General features: G+C 35.0%; 4 protein-coding genes across 5 annotated transcripts; 3 read left to right on the top strand and 1 right to left on the bottom strand.

The window, feature by feature from the left end:
- The first annotated feature begins 363 nt into the window (after positions 1-363).
- On the top strand, positions 364-3723 carry LOC132617706 (COBRA-like protein 10). The gene is made up of 3 exons (XM_060332778.1): positions 364-724; positions 902-1289; positions 1929-3723. The coding sequence occupies exons 1-3, from the start codon at positions 536-538 to the stop codon at positions 3353-3355; spliced, it is 2004 nt and encodes a 667-aa protein (XP_060188761.1). The 5' UTR covers positions 364-535; the 3' UTR covers positions 3356-3723.
- Positions 3724-5937: 2214 nt separating this feature from the next.
- Positions 5938-7184, top strand: LOC132617571 (2S seed storage albumin protein-like). 2 transcript variants are annotated; one of them, XM_060332614.1, is made up of 2 exons: positions 5938-6121; positions 6733-7184. In XM_060332614.1, exons 1-2 carry the CDS (start codon positions 5979-5981, stop codon positions 6986-6988), a joined length of 399 nt encoding a protein of 132 aa, XP_060188597.1. In that variant the 5' UTR covers positions 5938-5978; the 3' UTR covers positions 6989-7184. The 2 variants fall into 2 exon arrangements, with proteins under 2 accessions (XP_060188597.1, XP_060188596.1); XM_060332613.1 differs by having other exon boundaries at positions 5938-6136.
- Positions 7185-8863: 1679 nt separating this feature from the next.
- LOC132617059 (2S seed storage albumin protein-like) lies at positions 8864-10111 on the top strand. The gene is made up of 2 exons (XM_060331932.1): positions 8864-9091; positions 9662-10111. The coding sequence occupies exons 1-2, from the start codon at positions 8937-8939 to the stop codon at positions 9915-9917; spliced, it is 411 nt and encodes a 136-aa protein (XP_060187915.1). The 5' UTR covers positions 8864-8936; the 3' UTR covers positions 9918-10111.
- A 4183-nt stretch (positions 10112-14294) lies between these two features.
- LOC132618164 (uncharacterized) lies at positions 14295-21040 on the bottom strand. Its single transcript, XM_060333225.1, has 11 exons — positions 20295-21040; positions 18883-18978; positions 18566-18669; positions 17911-18158; positions 17605-17727; positions 16982-17070; positions 16480-16585; positions 16274-16371; positions 15626-15883; positions 15393-15476; positions 14295-14970 (listed from the first exon to the last, which is right to left on the bottom strand). Exons 1-11 carry the CDS (start codon positions 20382-20384, stop codon positions 14950-14952), a joined length of 1317 nt encoding a protein of 438 aa, XP_060189208.1. The 5' UTR covers positions 20385-21040; the 3' UTR covers positions 14295-14949.

Here is a 21040-nt window from a genome sequence, read left to right as displayed (position 1 = left end):
TGGATCTAGCAAGAAGTCTTCTGCATGTTTTTATATAACGCAGATGATGAAATGAAAATATGCAGTTGATGAAAGAACTTCCTGTTTTTTGAGTAGCTGGATGAAGGCATGAAGCTGGTATTTTCTGTTGACTGCACTGCACAAAAGATAAATATTGCCATGTTCAATTTCTATATATATATATGATTGGCATACTCTAATATAATGACCAGTAAAACAAATATCATCCATAGAAGTTTATTACATTTGTATATGTGTTCTCCGCAAGTATAGCTAAAATTAGAGGAAGAGAGCAAAGTTGAAATAGTCTTACAATATTGTCTATTATTAAGTCAGTTTTTCTTCTTCCTGTGTCGTCCATTTTCCCCCCCTTACCACCTCCTGCGCCGTTGTGTCCTTTCACACGGCATCAGCTGGTGGTGATCGATCGATACATTTCCCCTTCACGGGCTTTTCCTCTTTCCCTGATTTGTTTTTCGTAAATGTGATCCAAAATCTGCAAATATATTCAACAAAATCATTAAAAAAAACCTCCATGGTTAAAGGAATGCAAATTCCATGGAGGTCCATCTCTTGGATCGCATTAGTGTTGATTGCATACAATTTTCAGACATGTAGGGGGCAAGATTACGGCGGGGAGGATACAAAACCGGCAGCACCGCCACCGGAGCAAGAAAATTGCGATGGAATCTTTGTCACGTATAGTTTCGAGGGACGAGAAAAGGTATGGTCGGAAAAAATAATTCAAAGTTGTAGGAACCAGAATAAGTTTTTCTGTTTTTAGTCAAAGTAGTTTTCATACTGTTATAAATAGTGGTGCTGCTAACTATTTTCATTGTATGGAGATTGTAGACAACATTCAGGGATTCACAGCGTTTATGAATACATTAATTTCCTTCAGGTATATCCATTGGTGAAGAACGTATCAGCACAGGCATGGTCATTTAAGTCCATGTTAACGGTGTTGAATACAGGGCTTTACGAGCTGAAATCATGGAAAGTTTTCATAGGATTTCAGAATAAAGAGCTGTTGGTGTCCGCGGATGGAGCTGTTGCGATTGATGGAGATGGATTTCCTGTAAAAGTGGGTAAAAATGGTACAACATTGGCAGGATATCCACAGTCCGATTTAAAAACCGCGATAGATACTGCTGGAGATTTTACACAGATGTCTGCACAAATCAGTATTAAGGGGACGCAATTTGGTCTCAAAGAGAAATCAAATCCTATGCCTTCAACAATCAAGCTTGTTAATGAGGGATACAAATGTCCTGCTCCTAAGCGCTATAGTACGTATGTCTTTTTCTTTCTTATTGGGGGTACTTTTCATTTTGGTAAATATTTACATGCATCACGTATTTATACCAAATCAATATGGTCAAAGAATATACATTAATAAATCATGATTAAGTGATAATCATATATCTTCAAACACATATTATGCATCCATTAGTTTGGTGTAATACGAGGAGTAAAACACTTTGTATTAAGAAATTCTCCATTCTCAGGGCTTGAATCAGAGACCTTCAGATAAGAGTAGAGAGATCCCAACAATTCCACCTAACATAAGAACTATGTGTTTATATAAACTTCTTGTAACAATGACATGCATTTGAAAGCCTAAACAAATTAGGAAGCATTTGTACAGTAAGGCTTATTATCTACATTATAACACCAAGGCATTGAAACTTTTGTAAGAAAAAAGACGCAAATAATGTCGTGGTTCTCTGATCATCAGATAATTCTCTGTCTCTCCCTTCTCATGCAAACTGCTCTGCGATTCTTCCTTGTTTACTTCTGAATTTCTGTTTCTCTCTTTTAACATCTAACGCCGTTCCCTTTCTCCCTCCTTTTCCAAAGAAACGTGTATTTGCTTTTTGCATGTAGATTGTACTGCTAGAAGGTTGACCTGTTTAACTCTTTTGCAGAAAGTTACCAGCAAGTTTGCTGCAAGAGGGATCCTAAATTCAAGCCCAAGAATGTGACCACAAAGTTCATGCCTCGCCGCTATGGAGACCTCTCCATAACGTACGACGTTCTATCAGCATACACAAACAGGTACCAAGCCCAAGTCACAATTGACAATCTCAATCCTTTGGGTCGTCTTGATCACTGGAACTTAACGTGGGAGTGGATGAGGAACGAGTTCATTTACAACATTAAAGGTGCCCATACTCACAAAAAAGACCCTTCTGAATGCATTTACGGACCTCAAGGACAATATTACAAGGATTTCGATTTCACCACTGTGATAAATTGCCAAAAGAAACCAGTCATTTCCGATTTGCCTAAGGAGAAAGCAGACGATGATAAAATTGGCAAGTTACCTTATTGTTGCAGAAACGGGACTCTTTTGTCACCTATCATGAATGAGACCGAAGCAAGGTCCATTTTCCAGATGGAAGTTTTCAAACTTCCTCCTGATTTAAACAGAACTGCCTTAAATCCGCCTCAGAATTGGAAAATTGAGGGTACAATTAACCCGTCTTATACATGTGGACCTCCAGTGAGAGTTGATCCATCAGGTTTCCCTGATCCTAATGGAATTGGAATTGTTACTACTGCTGTGGCTAGCTGGCAAATTACTTGTAACATTACTCGTCCGAAGCCCAAAGCAGCCAAATGTTGTGTTTCTTTCTCTGCTTTTTACTCCGAGTCTGTTATCCCCTGCAACACCTGTGCCTGCGGCTGTGAACAGACGTCTAAATGTGATGCGAACAGAAAGCCTCTGCTCCTTCCTCCGGAAGCACTTCTCATCCCTTTTGAAAACAGGGAAGAAAAGGCGAGAGCTTGGAGCGAACTCAAACATTTAGGTCCTCTGCCCAAGAAACTACCTTGTCCTGATAATTGTGGGGTGAGCATCAATTGGCATGTGGATAGTAACTACAACAGCGGATGGACTGCCAGACTAACACTGTTCAACTGGGGAGATGACGCGTTTGAAGACTGGTTTTCGGCGATAACAATGAAGAAAGATACAGCTAAAGGCTATGAAAATGTGTACTCATTCAATGGTACAAGGCTGCAACATGAAAGGAATAACACTATATTTATGCAAGGTTTGAAAGGTTTGAATTTCTTGGTGGGAGAGGTTAATGGGAGTAATCCTAATACGGATCCAAGAGTACCTGGAAAACAACAATCTGTTATTTCATTTTTAAAGAAGGATACACCACATATTAAAATTGAAGCTGGTGATGGATTCCCTTCTAAGGTGTTCTTCAATGGGGAAGAATGTGCTCTTCCACCTGAGTTTCCCAAAAGCACTGCAGCATTGAAATCCCAAATTGGTCTTTTGTCAGCAATTTTGCTTGCTCTCTTTACTTTTTTTCTTTTGACTGATGGATTACACTGATCATAACTCCACCTTAATTACGAGCTGGTATGATCACAAATCACGAAACCAACGGCTTTTTCTTTAATATACTTTGTCGTGTACTTTTCCTGCTCTGTCTTTTTGACTTCATGTGACACATTTTTCTTTTTAGTTTATGTTAGAGAAATGGTCACGTTTATATAAAGTTGTTTTCTTGCTTTTGTGCCAGCTTATGATCTAAGCGAGTCGAACATACACCCTAGTATATGTTCGTCGACGCTGAGGGCATATTCAAATAGCAGGGGATTTCATGACATTTCTGATTCGTTGTCCACTTGTCTTGTATGTCTAATAAGTTTTTTATAGTTGGCATGTTTAATCGTATACATAATATGAAGGGTTGGTGTTGTGTATATTTGCTTGCAATTCCCGTTTGATACGATAACGCAAATCTTGGTTTTAATTTTTCTTGTGATGGACCCGGAAGATATAGGGTACATGTCAAGTATCAGCAACTATTTAATCTTATAATTTTAACTTTAAGATCTTAATGATATGATTTGTTGGGGGACTAATGTTTATAAAAGTTTCACATTTTCATGAGAGAAGTACGAACGGACATGTAGAGTCTTATCATCATTTATTAATGGGAAAATAGTCAAAAATGCCTCTCTACTTCAGGAAAAGGGCTAAAAATATCCCCCATTATAAATTTGAATAAAAAATATCTCTTCCGTCATCAAAGTTTTCAAATATATCCTTGTCTTAACGAAAATCCCCAAAGTAACCCGATTTCATTTTTAAACCCGACCCAACTATATAAAAAACCCATATGCTACTAACTTGTTCCCGAGTTGTACTTCTGGATCCATTAGGCACAAGAGTGGATAACCCATATGGATTTTTTTAATTTAGTTGGGTCGGGTGTAAATGGAGCGGGTTTAGAAATGAAATCGGGTGACTTTGGGGATTTTCATTAAGACAAGGGTATTTTGAAAACTTTGACGACGGAAGTGGTATTTTGACCCAAATTTATAATGGGGGATATATTTAGCCCTTTTCCCAAATCAGAAGAGTATTTTTTATCCTTTTCCCTTTATTAATTGTTGGCGGTAAAAGCGATTTTGGTACTTTACATATATTTAGCATATGCATCAAATCTTTTCCGTATTTCTTAAATTACGTTTTAAGTTAACACCACCATGGGACCGGGAAGTATTTTTTTTTATTTTTTTTCCCTCCCATTTAGGAGGATTTATAGTGTTTCCACACTTCCCCTCCAGTGTGACTCGAACCCAGGACCTACCGGTCGTGGGTGGAGGTGCTTAACCGGGAAGTATATAATTCAGCCTTTGCCTTTTTTTTTTTTTCCTTTCTTGATGATAGCATTATATTGCACTGATTTTTTGTCTTTTATATATTACTACAAGGTTTCTCTTACACACATTTTCTAGTGGCAATGGCCATGAAGAGATGGGAGAAGTAAAGAAAACCAATATTACATGACTCTGAAGTTGAGTACTGTAATCAATTTGAGACACCAAAAGAAGAAAACGAAAAAGAAAATGATGTTGTATGGTCGTAGAGGAATCTGCTCGTTTATATCTCTTCAAATTTATTATTCAAATGAAAGTCCATCGCTTTTCTTGTTTAATTAGTTGGTTATTGTTGACTCATTATTAAAACAAGTTCAAATGTGGATGATAGGCTTTAAATTTTGATCATACCGACTATACTAGTTTTCAGTGGTATTTTAATAATAAACAATACAGTAAACAATATATAGACTAATAGTAAGTGTAAGATCTTTTTCTGCTTATTCAATATGTTCTTTGTGCTTTTTCATTTGTTTAAGTTTGACAACGTAAGATTGTATTAAGGGTATCCATTTAAACCCTTAATACAAATTAAGAATTCCAAATTACTATTAAAAATAGTATACTGATTATATAAGAACAATTCAAGTCAATGTTTTTCAAAAAGATATACTAAGACATACATAGCCGACAATCAATTAAATACCTGAAGTGTAACGCGTGACATTCTTAGAGCATATAAACGTCGCGAAGCTTTATTTTGTGCCTCACACAACTATGCATTTTGTGTTTGAAAGTTGTCTTTATTTGACAAGTGACAGTAAATATGACCCTCAAATTAAAGATTTTGGGTCACCAATTCATCCTTATCAAACATAGACAAATCCTTGCACAATTTATGATGATACGGAGTAATTTTTTTTATTTTTAAGGTCTAGAAACTTACTTGTTTCAAGAAGACTCCCAATTTTGTTTTTTGGATCATTAATTTACAAAAATAAATAAATCGAGAAAGTGGACAATCTGCAAAACCACACTGATGAACATGATGATATATGTATATGGACGGAACCTCATAAAAATAAAAAATAAAAAGTTGTAAAATTCAAACAAAGAGCTTTTCGGCAGCATTTGCATGTTAAAACTTAAAACTGACACAAGGAAGGTTGAAGCCAGCCACGTATAATTAACTTTCTTCATCTACCTAATTAATTAGAAGTTATCCAACACGTACTTACCATGCAAATCATCGGACTAGCTATAAAACAACCCTTAAAACCAATACCATCAGAAGCACTAGCAATTAATCACCAAAAACAATTAATTAAACACATCTCACTGTTGCCATGGCAAAAATTTCACTTGTTGCAGCTCTTCTTTTGTGCTTGTTAGCCGTTGCAACTGCTAACACCTTCACAGTCACCGTGACGGAGGATGATATGGAAAATCAGGGGTCACAAAGGTGTCAAGAGCAGATCCAGAGGCAGAGGTTGAACCACTGCAGGTTAAATTTTGTGTGTAAATTTGTGACAGAAATTAGAATTTTAAAATATACATATAGTCTTAGACTGACAGCCTCTTTGGATTAGTTATGTGGATTTACAAATAAACAATTATATGTTTGGATTGAAGTACTACAACTGAAAATAAGCGATTAACCCGTTTGGTAAATAGGTGTTGGTAAGCATTTTTAACGTTAAAATGTCCTTGAAACTATTTTAGAAAGTACAAACGTAGAGTATTTTCACATAAAAAGAGAAAGAATGACGAAAATATAATAGAGAGAGAACTAAAAGCTACTATGAAGTATATTTTAGGAAGAGTATTTAGAAAATTACAAAAGATAGGGATAAAATCATAAAAGGTTTGGTCAAACTAAACGTACTTCTAAATTTATAAGTTAGGACTGATCAATTTGTGACTTTGATTGATTTTGATTCATAAGCACTTGAAATTATAAGCATTTTAATTAGTGTACCAACCAATTTATAAGCTTAACCCAAGCACAACCTCCCCGCCCCAAACTAAAAATTTGTTACTAGTCCAATTTTGACAATGAGTCAAAGTTACATAAAATTCTGCGTATGTTACTGATTGCAGGATGTACCTTTCAAGAAGCTGCCAATATGAATTGAGCATTGTGACAGATGACGATGAGAGCAACCAAGCACAGGAGCATCTCCAGCAATGTTGCCAGGAATTGAGGAACATGGACACTCAATGCCGCTGTCAGGCACTTAGGAGGATGGTGTCACAAGAGCAAGGCACCCAAGGCCATGAGGCAGAGCGCATGCTAGGGAGAGCTCGTTACCTTCCCCGTATGTGCAACATTCAGCCTACTCAGTGCCGCTTCTAATTAATATAGAAGCTGAGTATAAAAATAGAGTTTAGTAGTATAATAAACACACCATCGTGTGTATGTAAGCCAGAGTTAATTTGCTTTGTATTTGGTTAATTTTATCTTATGGAAAGTTTCAAGTATTATGTAAAGGCGGATATGAAATGAAGGAGACTCGTTTTGTATGAAATAAATTTCTCTTTCTTTTTCTTAATAGACTTCATTCTAGTACTGCATGCACGCGAAACGCGAATATAACGGCTACTCACAAATCTTGCTTTAGCAGAGGTTTCGGCCACACTAATATGACGGAATGAGGATTTTTATTAATGGGTGTTAAAATTTGAAAAGTAAACCTACGAAGAATTTATGAATACAACACATAGTAATATATACATGATTTCAAGCGGGTTGAGTCAACACTCCCTGGATAGACGTGGCTCCGCCACCGACTAATATAATGGCATCAATTTTTTGGGTAGCTTTCGAGCGGGTTGAGTCAACACTCCTAGGATAGACGTGGCTCCGCCACCGACTAATATAATGGCATCAAATATATATAAAGATTCTATTACACTATCTACAGGTAAGCTTACTTAAAATGTCGGGTTATAATCTTGAAAACAAATCAAAGTCTCTCTAATAACAAGTAAAATTATACTAATAGTACATATAACTTATTAAACTCTAAATTGAAACAATACTATGTGATTAATCTATTTTGCAGTGGCAAATGATAATCAAATTTTAACGCCGAGAAACACTTGGTGAAAGATTAATCTAATCATGTTATTGATTATTCCATTTTGACATGTTACATTGGTTAACCCTGTCAATTCCTTGTTAATTCCGTATCCGTTTATGGTAGAAATTAACTAGTAGTACGACGTTATATTGCTAATGAGTAATGGAGACGACGAAACATTTTTAACATTGCCGTTTATACTTCTTCACTTCATTAGATGAGTCTATATCTATGTGAATTTAATTTATTGATGTAAAAATGTATTTACTAACTGTGTACAAAACATAATGGTGTATACATATCCTAACAGGTACCTGCATGCACCCTGTTTCATTGGTGGTTCGAGAAACCCAACTAAGATATCGACAATTTTAAGTGGCGTCAAATAAAGGTGCTAATAAAAAATCGAAAAAGTCTAACCAAATTTAAAACCGAATGAAACCAGCATAATAATCAATTTATTTTATTTGATTTTCAATTTTACTAAAACCGAGAATGTTGGGTTTGATTCGTCATTTAAGAAAGGAAATCAAACTAACCCTTATATAAGGCACCTCTATTTGGCGTATTTGTATCATCACTTGAAATATACCAAAAGGTGTGAGGTTGTTGTATAATTAACGCTGCCATAACGAGATCGGATAATAGAGAGGAAGATTTAGTCCGTCTACAGTTCAATATGGCTCAAACAGGCACATTGTTCTACCCTACTAAATACTAATCTTTAATTATTTTGTTTCCTAGTATCATATTTGTTATAAGAATTTATCATGCTAACAGTAGTCTCATTCATGTGTGTTATGTATATATTTTGCACCTATATATAAGCCACATGAATTATTTAATTTAATGAATGAGATCTCCAAGAAATTAAATCGATCGAGTCATACGTACTCCTCGCAGAAGAAGCCAAATGAAGATGGCTCTATATGTAACCGCTAACCACACTACTCAAATGCTTCTTCAAAAGAATATTCAAAATGAGCATTATTATTTGCATGTAAATTACAAACGTGTCGAAGCATTTCTTTGGGGCTGCACACGTCTTCCTCTCATACAAATATTTCCAATTGCCTTTTTACCTTTCATTCAACACGTACTTGTCATGCAAAGCATTGAATCTGCTATAAATACAACCTTAAACCGAGTACTTCACCATCACAATTGCACTGGCAATTAATTAATCACCAAAAGATTTAAACACATCTCAGTACGGTTGCAATGGCCAAGCTTTCACTTGCTGCAGCTCTTTTGCTGTGCTTGTTAGCCGTTGCAAGTGCTAACAGCTTCACCATCACCGTGACGGAGGACGATATCGACAATCCGTCACAAAGTTGCCAAGAACAGATCCAGAGGCAGAGGCTCAACCACTGCAGGTAATTAATTTATATATATGTGTGTGTGACTGTGTAAATATATTATTTTTACATACACACAGTAGATCAGTCATACAAGGTGAATATGAATTTGAGGCAGAAAGCAAAGTCTTTATAATAATAATAATTTTTTACTCAAATCCAATATTACAAGTCAGAAGTGTACCTCCTATGTCTCAATCTATGTGTCATACTTTCGTCTTCCTTTTCTATCGGCTTGAAAAAAGAATTCAAGTTACTTTTCTTGATTAATTAGAGTTAATTTCACTTTAAATTTTTATTTTATCCTTAAACGAGATATAGTCACAAGACTAATATTAGATATTTTAGGTTTGTGTAAATGTTTATTACTTTTTTTTTTCTTAACACAAAGGAAATAACAATAACTTGACAGTATTCTCATAAATTTTTTGCCTACATCATTAATTACAAACATGCATGGGCGGATGTAGTGTACCCGTTATGGAGTTCGGACTTGTGTTTGAAATTTTGCAAAATAATTACGAATAACATATTCCAATGAATTCAAGCTCATAAAACTCAAATCCTGAATTTCGTCTCTAATTGCAGGATGTACCTTTCAAGAAGCCGCCAATATGAGTTGAGCATGGTGACAGATGAAGACAAGAGCAACCAAGCACAGGAGCATCTCCAACAGTGCTGCCAGGAATTGAGGAACATGGACACTCAATGCCGCTGTCAGGCACTTAGGAGGATGGTGTCGCAAGAGCGCGGCACCCAAGGCCAACAGGCGGAGCACATGTTAGGGAGAGCTCGTTACCTTCCCCGTATGTGCAACATCCAGCCTACTCAGTGTCATTTCTAAGGTGGACGAACAAATATAGCTAGCTATAGTGTTTGTTAGTAAAAAAACACACATCATCGTGTGTGAGCTAGCTAGCTTAATTAGAGATCTGCTTGTCTAGCTAGTGTTTTATGTTTTCATGGCATATAAAATGGTGACCATGAATGTAAGATCAGATCTTGCTCGTTTAATATGAATAAAATGTCTTGTTTCCACCTCCTTACTGCATCCGAATTATAACTTTCTATCTACAGGCGTAGTGTTTTTTTTTTTTTTTTATAGATCGGATAAATTATCTTTGCAATAACACCTTCTAGACCAAATGATGTATCTGCAGGACATGACGAAATCATGTCGAGTGACATTTTCTTATTTTATCCTCTATATGTGCTAGTTAATTATTTGCATCTTCTGGCTTCCGGTGAATTTGATCATTTTTAATTTTATCTAACCTAGCATGACCGCACATCTATATACATCTTGAATGGATGTTCGACGTTAGCAACTCAATATTCACTATTATAAATATTGCCGGTCATATCTATACTAGAATTTATCTTTTACTTTGATAGACATTTTCTATCACATAATAACACCTCGGTAACACTACATATTGACAATTTAAAATTAATTTTATGTGTGATACATTTTTCATTTTCATTTCATTTTCTTAAAACAACGAGCTTAACTATATAAATCTGTGTAGGTATTTTTGGTTTTTTTGGTAATACCATAAAATGCGCTGAATGATTGTGTCATAAATCAAAAATCAAAATACACTACATAGAACAACGCTATTATTCTTGTAGTCCCTCCCTGCAAGCGATTTTCCCTTAATTAGGAAGGAACGAATTGACTATAAATACGGAGAAAACAAAATAAATTTCAATTGGGTCTTTTAGTTCTTGGTCGGTCTAAAATAAGGAAAAGATAAGAAGTCCTTAGCATTAATGTTATTTTCTCCTTTCTTCTTCCTTTTTTTTTTTTTTTTCTTTCCTTCTTTTTAGGTTTCAACCGTCTTTTTTCCTCTTTTCTCTTTGTGATTAAACTTCACGATTTAAAATTCTTATTATATTGATGAAAATTCAGTTGCAATATTAATAAACGAAGTGCATTAGCATAGTTAACCCAATATGCAAAATTAACCGTACCCGATGAATTAAGCATCAGTGGCAGTAGGAATCTAGTAGCTCAGTTGGTTGACTACCTGAACTTCCATCTTATTGGTAAGGGTTTGAATCACAAGTTGTAATTCCCTTCCCCTAACCCCCTATTTAATTAAAAAAAAATATAAAAGAAAAAAAAAGCATCGGTGGCAAAAAAGAAGATGATTGGAACTTTTGATTTACTCCTAAAAGATCTACTTGGACCACTTTTAGGACTCTCTTACCATCACATATCAAGTAATTGAATAAATTTAACATACCATATGGGTAATTAAGAGTTGGAACAATATAATAATTGATAAATTTATGAATATTTATGAGCAAAATGATAAAAAATGTAAATTTTAAGTAATTGAAGATTAGATGCACTTGATCAATTGTCATAGATTAAAGTCAGAATTTATCAATAACTAAAATCGAAATAACTAAAATCGAAATCCAAAAGTGTTAGTAGTATTTACTTTTCTTTTTTTTTTTTTTTTCTACCATTGATCTCACCTCTTACTCCTCAAAATAGCAAAAATATCAGGATGCACAAATACTTTTCATTTTTTTTTTTTTTTTGGTGATACAAAAGAAGTTGCACGCAATTATAATATTAGTTGTGTGAGTCAAAATATAAATTTCGCATTTTCTCAATACGCCCCTTAATGGGCAAAGCACATAAAAAAATCTTTTTACAATAATGGCGTAGAGACTAAAATCCAAGACCTCTGTCTGCTCTGAAAATTGAGTATTAGATGTCACCATTAAATAATGAAGCGTGTGAACATCTCATCTGAAAATTTAAGTTATTAGAGAGAACTTGTTTTTATTTAATTTAATCATGCTCTCAACAGAAACAGATGTCACCATTTGGCAAGTCTCATGTTTCGATTATCTTCTAAGTTCAGGTTTAGTTGTTGCCCACTTTCTCATGTTTATGGATTTGCAGGATGTCATCTACGTGGGAAACAGGGAGGCTCCGAGAAGGCTTGTAAAGTTTTAGGCTCTCAAATTTTTGGTTCACTAAAAGTTTTTTATAGCGAACTTTCTGTTTTTATTTTTTGTTCAGAAAATAATGAAGTTCGTAAAAAATATAATGCTTTTATAAAAAAGAAGGGAAAGAAAGAAAGATTGCTTATTGTTACAACTAAATCTAAGGTAATATATAGCAAATACATGACAAATATCTTATAAACAAACCCTTAAACTTGGCCTCAGCTGGGAAGTATGTCATCCAATTTTGGGTGTGCACAAGTAGGCACCTCAACTTATATAAAATTGAACATGTAAACACAAATGCTGACATGACACTGACGTGTCACATAAATTTTGAAGGGCCATGTCAGTGCCAAGTCAATGTCACGTCAGCATTTGTGTTTACATGTTCAACTTTATACAAGTTGAGGTGCCTACTTGTGCACACCCAGAGTTGGAGGGCATACTTGCCAGCTGAGGTCAAGTTTAAGGGCCTATTTATGTATTATGCCATTAAAATTATGGCTGACATGAAACGGGAGCTTTCATAATCATATGTGGGATATAATTCAGAAAATATTCAATAAGATGACAAATGAGAACCACTCAGGACTCATTAAAGTCTGATAATTTATGGATTCTGAAAAATACTATGTACCATTCCAAATCATAATGAGTATCATGTACGTTGTGCATTAAATCCTAACCAAATACATTGTACATTATAGTTCCATTCGTATTGTAGGGGGTAAGAGAAGCTCAACAATCTTATCATGGCTATGCACATCCTCTACATTATTGTACAATATTAATGTAGAACATTTAATTAGTATGATTTTGATTAAAGGGTAAAAAGGTCCATCAACTTTTGATGGACATTTTAGTAATTCAACTTTTGAGTTTGGAGCTTCTCCCTTTTATAATAATATGATATGATGATATGATGTATGGATTTATTCTACTAGTGTTGGCTTCCATCGTTTATCACAAATACAAATACTATTTTATTCGAAGACCAAAGTAATTCTTTTCTGATGTGGAAGTTCAGACTGTGCTGCAACCACAGAGCATACTCAGACAGAACCTTGGCTCTGATACCACTTGTTGGGAATAAAATAGACCTGCAAAAATAATATTCACGGTATTAGTGATAAACGCGGAACAATAACTTATGGTTAAATCAGCAAGAATAAAATGCAGCAATAATGACACTAAGATTTTACGTGGAAACCCTTCTGAATAAGGGAAAAACCACGGCCAAGAGGAGCAGCTGATATCACTATAACTATAGTAAGGAATTTTACACTGTGTAGTCACGAGTATAAATACTCCAAAGACCACTACACACTCAAAAAGAAAAAACACACTTTTGATTTTTCCCACCTCACTACAATATCACTCACACTCTATTTTTCTTCACAGACTATTTTCTTACACAGTCTATGGTATACCTCACTTTGCTCTCACTCAGATGTATTGTCTGAGATTTTTGGTGTGTGTAATTAAACTGAAAGAGAGCTCCCTATTTATAGGGATGGAGTGTGCAATTTTTCCTCTTGGCATTAATTGGCCTGTGCCAATTCTTCAACCTTGCATTTAATTTGGCCGGTGCCAAATTCAACCTTTTTGCAACTCTTTTTGACAAACTCTGCAATTTGGCCGGTACCAAATTTTTCTTCCTTTGGCAAAGTCAAAAATTGTGGGTCTGGACCCCACGAATTGGTATCACTTTTTGACAAACTCTGCAATTTGGTCGGTGCCAAATTTTTCTTCTTTTGGCAAAGTCAAAAATTGTGGGTCTGGACCCCACAAATTGGTATCAGAGCTAGCAGCACCCACAAAAGGGTAGTAAACACTGTTAGACACTGCATCATTTGAAGATTTAGTGATTTATATTTATCCGGAGACTAAGGACGCTGTCAACACTTGTAGGAACATACCATCTACCATCTTTTAATTATAGACGGAATCATCCTCACTAAATTTAATTATTTGTAATCCTTATTTAAGAATCCCATAAATGAATCCATAGTTATGCATTTCTTCACTTTGTTTCTCGAGTTAAAAGTTTGACCTACAAGGAGTATTACTTTTCATATGCCGTCTGATATAGTAACTTAGTATAACAAGTTAAATTATGCTAACAAACTACGAGTGCTAACGCTGTGATTAAAGGACCGGTTTTCTCTCATGTACAACGTATTACAACACGTTGAAGGTTTTTTTTTTTTTTTTTTTTGTATCCAAAAGATTTATCATAGAATCTGAGTCAGGACAATAATGTTCCATTAACTCATTTTTGATAATTTTTCGTCAGTGTAGCCATTTCTATGCATGATTTCATCTTTGTCTCTGTAATTCTATAATATAAAAAGTTGGAAGTTACACATTTGGCTGCTCGGCCAAAAATATTTAAATCTGCTAGCATATATATATACATTTGCCGGCTAGTTTTTGGGTGAGTGGTTATTTATGTCAGTTTATCATAAAAAAGAACATGGAGGAGAACTGTCTTCTGCTCTTTCTCAGCAATACCACTTCTTTTGTCTCTTGGGTAACTGGCTTCTTATACTAATTATAATAATTTCATTATAACCTAGTAAAAAAAAAAGTGTTATGTTACAACCTATGGAAGAGTGTCTTAGTATACAAGACGACTCTCAATTTGGGGCTGGATGACAAATGGAAATTTGCATTGCCCCTTAACAAATCAAGCCATAGTATGTATACAAAAGCAGTCACTCTTCCTCAACATGGCCAAAAAATCCGTATATCAAAAATCACGATAGCATTCTTACCCTGCAACAATACTGTTGCAACATTAAGCTCATTGGAGAGAACAGGGAAAGTACCATCACAAATGTTATTTTACATGAGCTCCATGGCTTATGAATTGCGTAGCGCGCTTGTGTTGGCTTTTCTTTTCGTTACCTGTTGCCATTGGCCGCCTGTTTTAAGCAATCATCATTAGAAAATGAAAATTCATAATTGGTCTACAAGAAATGATACTGCAGATAATCTTGCAATGTTTATAATTTTATACTCCTCCGCCCGAGTCCTATTTACTTGTCACTTTAGCATTTTAAACACCCTTTAAGAAAACATTAATAATAAAGAGTTAATTGACTAATTTTTTCTTAGTTAAGCTATCTCACGATCTTTTTTTTTTTCTAGAGTATTTATTTGAGTAGTAAGGTTAAAATTGAAAAAAGAAATTAATTCTTCCTTGATTTTCTAAAAACAAGTATTTTGGAACTATGTTTAGCAAATGTGACAAATTAATAGGACGGGAGGGAGTTAATACTTGTAATGTTTCAACTGAGTTAGATGGACATTTTACATGTATCCATTAACTGCTTCGGGATATTACCTTTTTAAGATATTTCTTGTGAAGTTTCATTGCACCCGTGCAAGCCTTTTTGGCGTCCAGGTTTCCGGCGATGTCATTCAGTATCTGTTATAATTAAAACAGATTATTAAAATAATATTCGAAAGATTTTTCTTCCATCAACGGCACATTTCCATTAAATGAGGTTAGAACAGAAAGACTCTCAAGTAAGAGATCACAATAGAAAGTTAAATTTATGTACTTTTCAAACCAACCTTAACAACGTCGTCCAGTCCTTTAGCTTCTGTCAGCAACTTTGTGCTCTTGTCTTTTAGAACACTAGCTACTAGGAAAACGGAAATTGGGAGGGGAGCTTCAGCACCTTTGCCTCCATTTTTCAAATTCTCTCTTTCAAATTTCCCACACTGGCGTGTCGATTTTGCTCTTCCTTTTGATCCTTCAGATTTTTCAGCAGAGTCAGGGTCTTCGTACATAAGAAACAAGTCGGGATCATACTCCAGGGCCCACATCATCTGTTGCGAAAAAGGTGATGACCGAGAAATTAAAAATTTAAACATGATAAAAGAATAATAGGAAGATCATATATGTGTATACATGCGCATCATAGGAAGGAATGATAAATTCAAATCAAAAGTTACTTTTCAGACAACCAAATGGAAAAGCCATCAACTAGCAGGTCCAGATGTTACACTTTTGGCCGGTCGGCCAAAAATAATTACATTCGCTACCCAAATGTACAAAAAATATGCGCTATTATGTATCAAAAATGTGTATTTTATGTAAATTATACATTAATATATTTTTTATACACTAATATACAAGAAAATATACATTCGTTGGCTGTTATTTTGGTGGGCGGCTAGTTATGTCAATTCTCATTTTATTCAAGAGAGTAATCCTACCTCCCAAAGATATAATGAATCGCCAAAAGAGAATTCTCGACGGAACAAAACCATGAGCATCCGAATAGCAAATAGGTAATCACCTCCACCTAATGTCTCTGTGGGGCAAGATCAGAATGAGATCCAATGTTAGTATTTCAAGAAGAAATGAGACGACGTCTGCTTACTGGAATCTGTACGTATATATTAAAGGGGAAAGATCATACCTAAGTGGTGATGAAGTTTAGGATCAATAACTTGTGTTACTGAAGCTAGATTACTTAGCTGCGCTTCCACCCCGACAGATCTCTCGGTGCATCTGAAATTTCCTCTCTTTAAAATTTCACACAACACTTGATATTAGTCACTAGAACTGCAAAAAGCATAATCCATACAGTGACACCAATAATTGAAGGTGCAACTCAAAATATAGCTATTGGAGTATGGCATTTCCACTTTACAAATGAGGCATAATCTTCGGATAATTTTTTTTAGAAAATAATCTAATCCCATATTAATCGAGTACTTCTTCTTTTTAGTATTTGGAAAATGTCTTTTTGGTGATTCTAATTTTTAAATATTATCTTTTACACAACCTGAGTGCCATATCAAGATACTTTTTATATTTCGAAAAGGAACAAGATACTCTTTATCTTATGTTGGAAAATATGATTTACGCCATTACAATGATGAAACAGGTTCTGTGAGTACAGAAATTTTAATATTTACCAGTCTCCTCATTAGGCGTTCAAAGCACCAAAATGCATCGGCTTCATTATCAAGAAGAATAATCATGGGAGAGCAGAGATCGCTCATTCCTGCACAGCATTATCAAGAGCTTAATATTCAGTAGAGAAAAATGAGAAACAACTGCAAAAAACAAAAAGAATAAGGAGACTCTAATGCATTGAAAGAAGAATATAGAACAAATGCTGTTTTTATTTTTTTTATTTTTCTCTTTTGATTAGTTGGAGGATTTTTTTATTGTATGAGCTGATAACTTGATATAGATAATGCTGATGATATCACTTGGCTTCACCTTTTTAAAATAATTTATCAACAAATATGCATTCATTTGACCTAGAGAGAAACATTCAAAATTAAGTGCATGCAAATGTTTTCTTTATGCCTGAAACCTATTGATCCCCACCATAAGCATATTGCATGAGACATAGCCAAAAGGGTAAAAACAAGGAATAGATAACTGAAACTAGTATAAAAGCTTTTACAAACACATGCTAAGTTTGAACTGTTACAGATAAAAGCCATTTCCCTGTGGTCAGCAATTATCGGATCAAAGAGAGGTAAAATACTGAAAAATTTCATATCTCAAAGATAATATGACAACCCACCTTGACAATAATTAACATCTTTGTCAAACCACGCATACACAGACAGAATATCCCAAAGCTTGGCTAGATTCTCCTGTTTCTCGTAAAAGACAAGTGTCCTGTCGGTGCGAACAACATCGAGCCCTAGCATAAACACATATACCAGATTGAATCGTTACTATTCAAACAACCTGAAGAGAAAGAGAACCAACAAGTACTTGATTTGCCACCAGAAAAATGTCAGTAGGTAAACACTTTCAGAGAAGGATACAAAGAAAAATATATTGAATCTTTAACAAGCAAATGCAATCTATATAAATAACAAACCTATCTGGTGTAATGAGAGTTTCCACTGGATTATTCTTTTGTCGTGCTCCTTTACCATTTCACATCCAGGATTACCATTTTGCTGACCACCGGAACTTAATTCCTTTGCTGCTTGTGCCTCTTGGAGAGTAATAGGATCAAGGATTGGGTCACCGTTTTCAGTAATTACAGGTGCAGTAATAAAACTACCGCTTCCGATCATGGAAAACATCGTGCGGCATTCTTCTTTCAGTACAGCATACTGGGACCTGAATGTACACAATAGAAATCCAGGTCAAGAATAGGGCATGGAAATTGGATATGGATCAGTGTTAATTTATACTCAGGAATGGTAAATTATCCTCCAACAGTAAAAAACTTCCATGTTACTCTGTTAAAATCAAGTGATTAGCTTGCAATGAAAATGATAAAATCTAGCGCATCCACTTGTTTTTTTCTTTCTGATAGGCCAACTCAAAGAAGAAAATGCGAGGGGTCGCCTGCTACTGGGAAGAGAAATCTTGCTTCAAATCAAAGAAAGAAGGTCTATTTCCCACGTAGTTCATCAGTCAAACCAATGATTCTCTTCTCAAAGTAATAGTTAAGTGTTGTAAAATGGAAAAATTCAAGTGCTCGATACATTTGCCAAACTTAGGCAATACAGAAAGTAAATTACCTCCTCCGTTGCCGTATCTGCTCTCTTTCCTCAAATGTGCTCTTTGGATCATAACAACCCAGTAAAAATTCCCAAACTTCACCTCTAATTGATGGATGAATCCCCTATAGTGTTAGATACTTGATAGTTAAAAGACTACTATGCTAATCATCTTGCCACAAATTTATATGTAATGCGGATTCATTGAATCAGTACCACAAAGACCGAAAAAGGAAAAAAGAAAATCAGTGAGCGTAATAAAACCGTAGAATAGAACTATAAAGGATCATATATCACGTGATCCTACACAAATTTTGACACCAATAAGTCAAACTTACCCCACGATAAATTCGACTTAGTGTTTTGCGAATGTCAAGATAACCTTCTGATGTAAATGCAGCACGCCATTTCCTTGCACTTAAGGTTTTCCCAGCCTGAATAAGTAAATCAATAGATAATATATATCTAGCAACACAAATACTGGGGTTGCTGGTGGGGGTGTAACTAAGGAGTTCAACTTATTCAAGAGAAATGTAAGCACTACTTTTGAACAACCATCTGTCCACAAGCGTTATGGAACAAACAGGGAACTATTGTTATATGAAAATCATCATGCAAAGTTACTCATTAAATGTTGCACTCCAGCCTCATAATTTCATAAACCCGGAAGTGTTGTCCAATTGAATTCACTGATTCGCCAGGTTAAGGAGTGAGAAAGAAAGGGATTATTTGTCTGGAATTAAAGGAATAGAAAAACAGATAGTTTAATGTCAGTAGCAGCTTCTGAAACATGTAAAAGCAAATTCAGGAGAATATTCCCTTTTCCCCAACTCAAAACCAGGTAACCTTAGACCAAGTTCCACTCCCAACTATACCATCTGAATGCAAACTGAAAAATGTTTCAAACAATAATGCCTTATGTCACTATCAAATACTGAGGAGCAAACCATACGGAAAACGTTTATGCATTATTGGAAGTCTTCACAACCAGGGGTGGAGGTGGAAGCCCAGATACAAGTTCGACTGAATCCAGTAGCTTTTGCTCAAATAGTGTATTTATGTTAATAAATTCATTAAATATGTACACATATTAAATTTAGAACCCAGTTATTAGCACTTGAAATCTTCAGTCTAAATTTCAGAACCCATGGAGTTGAAATCTTGGCTCATTGCAGTTGATGATCCCCATTTAGAACCCAATCATAAGGTCTGATAAATAAGCATCTTTTATCTCAACAAAACACATGATCTTTTCAATCATCTCTATATATCCCACAACATGAGACAATACATCAACTAATGACTAATTTTTCAAGAAAAACTTCTAACATACAACAACAATTACACCTCAATCCCAAACGGTTGGCCATACTAATCCCAAACTTCTTCATATAAGCTTATTTCATATCTTCATCATACGCAGTGGCGGAGCCACACTATGCCGAGGGGGTTCATCCGAAGCCCCTCGGCGGAAAAAAATACTATTTTTATAAGGTTAAAATTATTTTTTATGTATATATAGTAGATGTTGAACCCCCTTAGACTTCTTCGTATGTTTATTTTTTTATATTTTGAACCCCCTCGGCGGAAATCCTGGCTCCGCCACTGATCATACGAAATAAAATAAGAAAAAGCTTCTATCATACAACATACCCAGTGAAAAGCTTCTAACATAAGACCATAAAATCTATTCAAAAACACAAAATGTAATACAATACCCCATAGCATCAAAATTGAATATTTTACTAACCTTGATTCTGAATCTTGTTTTTGGAACATCTGTACATTCAGGGCGAACCTGGTAAAAAGAATCAGCTGGAGCTCCAGGGTCCCTCCACATTCTTGAAAATATCCAAACTTGCTAACTTAAAAACTCCTCAAATAACCAAAAAAAACTTAATCTTGGAAACCCAATAGCTGCAGCTCAAGAACCAAGATCAGAGTTTCAACAAGAAGAACAAAATGGGACCCCCATTTGACAGAGATTCAAGAAACAAACAAAATATCAACAACAAAAAAAGTAATTTTTTCTACTCTACCATATGATTAACTAAAAAAAAATTCAATCTTGGAAACCCAATAACTGCAGCTCAAGAACCCAAATCAGAGTTACAACAAGAACAAAATGTGACATACCCAGATCATATAATTGCTTTTGTGACTACCCATTTGACAGAGATTCAAGAAACAAACGAAATATCAAAAAAAAAAAAAGTATTTTTTTTTTCTAATTTACATATAATTGGCTAAATGTTTTTCTTTTTTTTGGTAGGTATTTGTGTTTACAGTTGAATAATTGTTGTTGTAGTTAATGAGTAATGGAGGTGACATTTCACTCTCAGAGTTAGCGAGAAAGACGTGGGATCGAGCAACTACTACTAAAAAGTGGATTATTATTTTATTTGTTGGAACTATTTTATGACACGCGCTGACGGTGGCGCGTGTGTTTGAAATCTGTTGATCTTTTGGAGAAAATAAGAAGGAATAGTGTCTGAA

Source organism: Lycium barbarum, chromosome 11 (genome assembly GCF_019175385.1).
Source record: "Lycium barbarum isolate Lr01 chromosome 11, ASM1917538v2, whole genome shotgun sequence".
Taxonomy (NCBI): Eukaryota; Viridiplantae; Streptophyta; class Magnoliopsida; order Solanales; family Solanaceae; genus Lycium; species Lycium barbarum.
The sequence above is the reverse complement of the archived record's forward strand: the minus strand, read 5'-3'. Positions and strand labels throughout refer to the sequence as shown.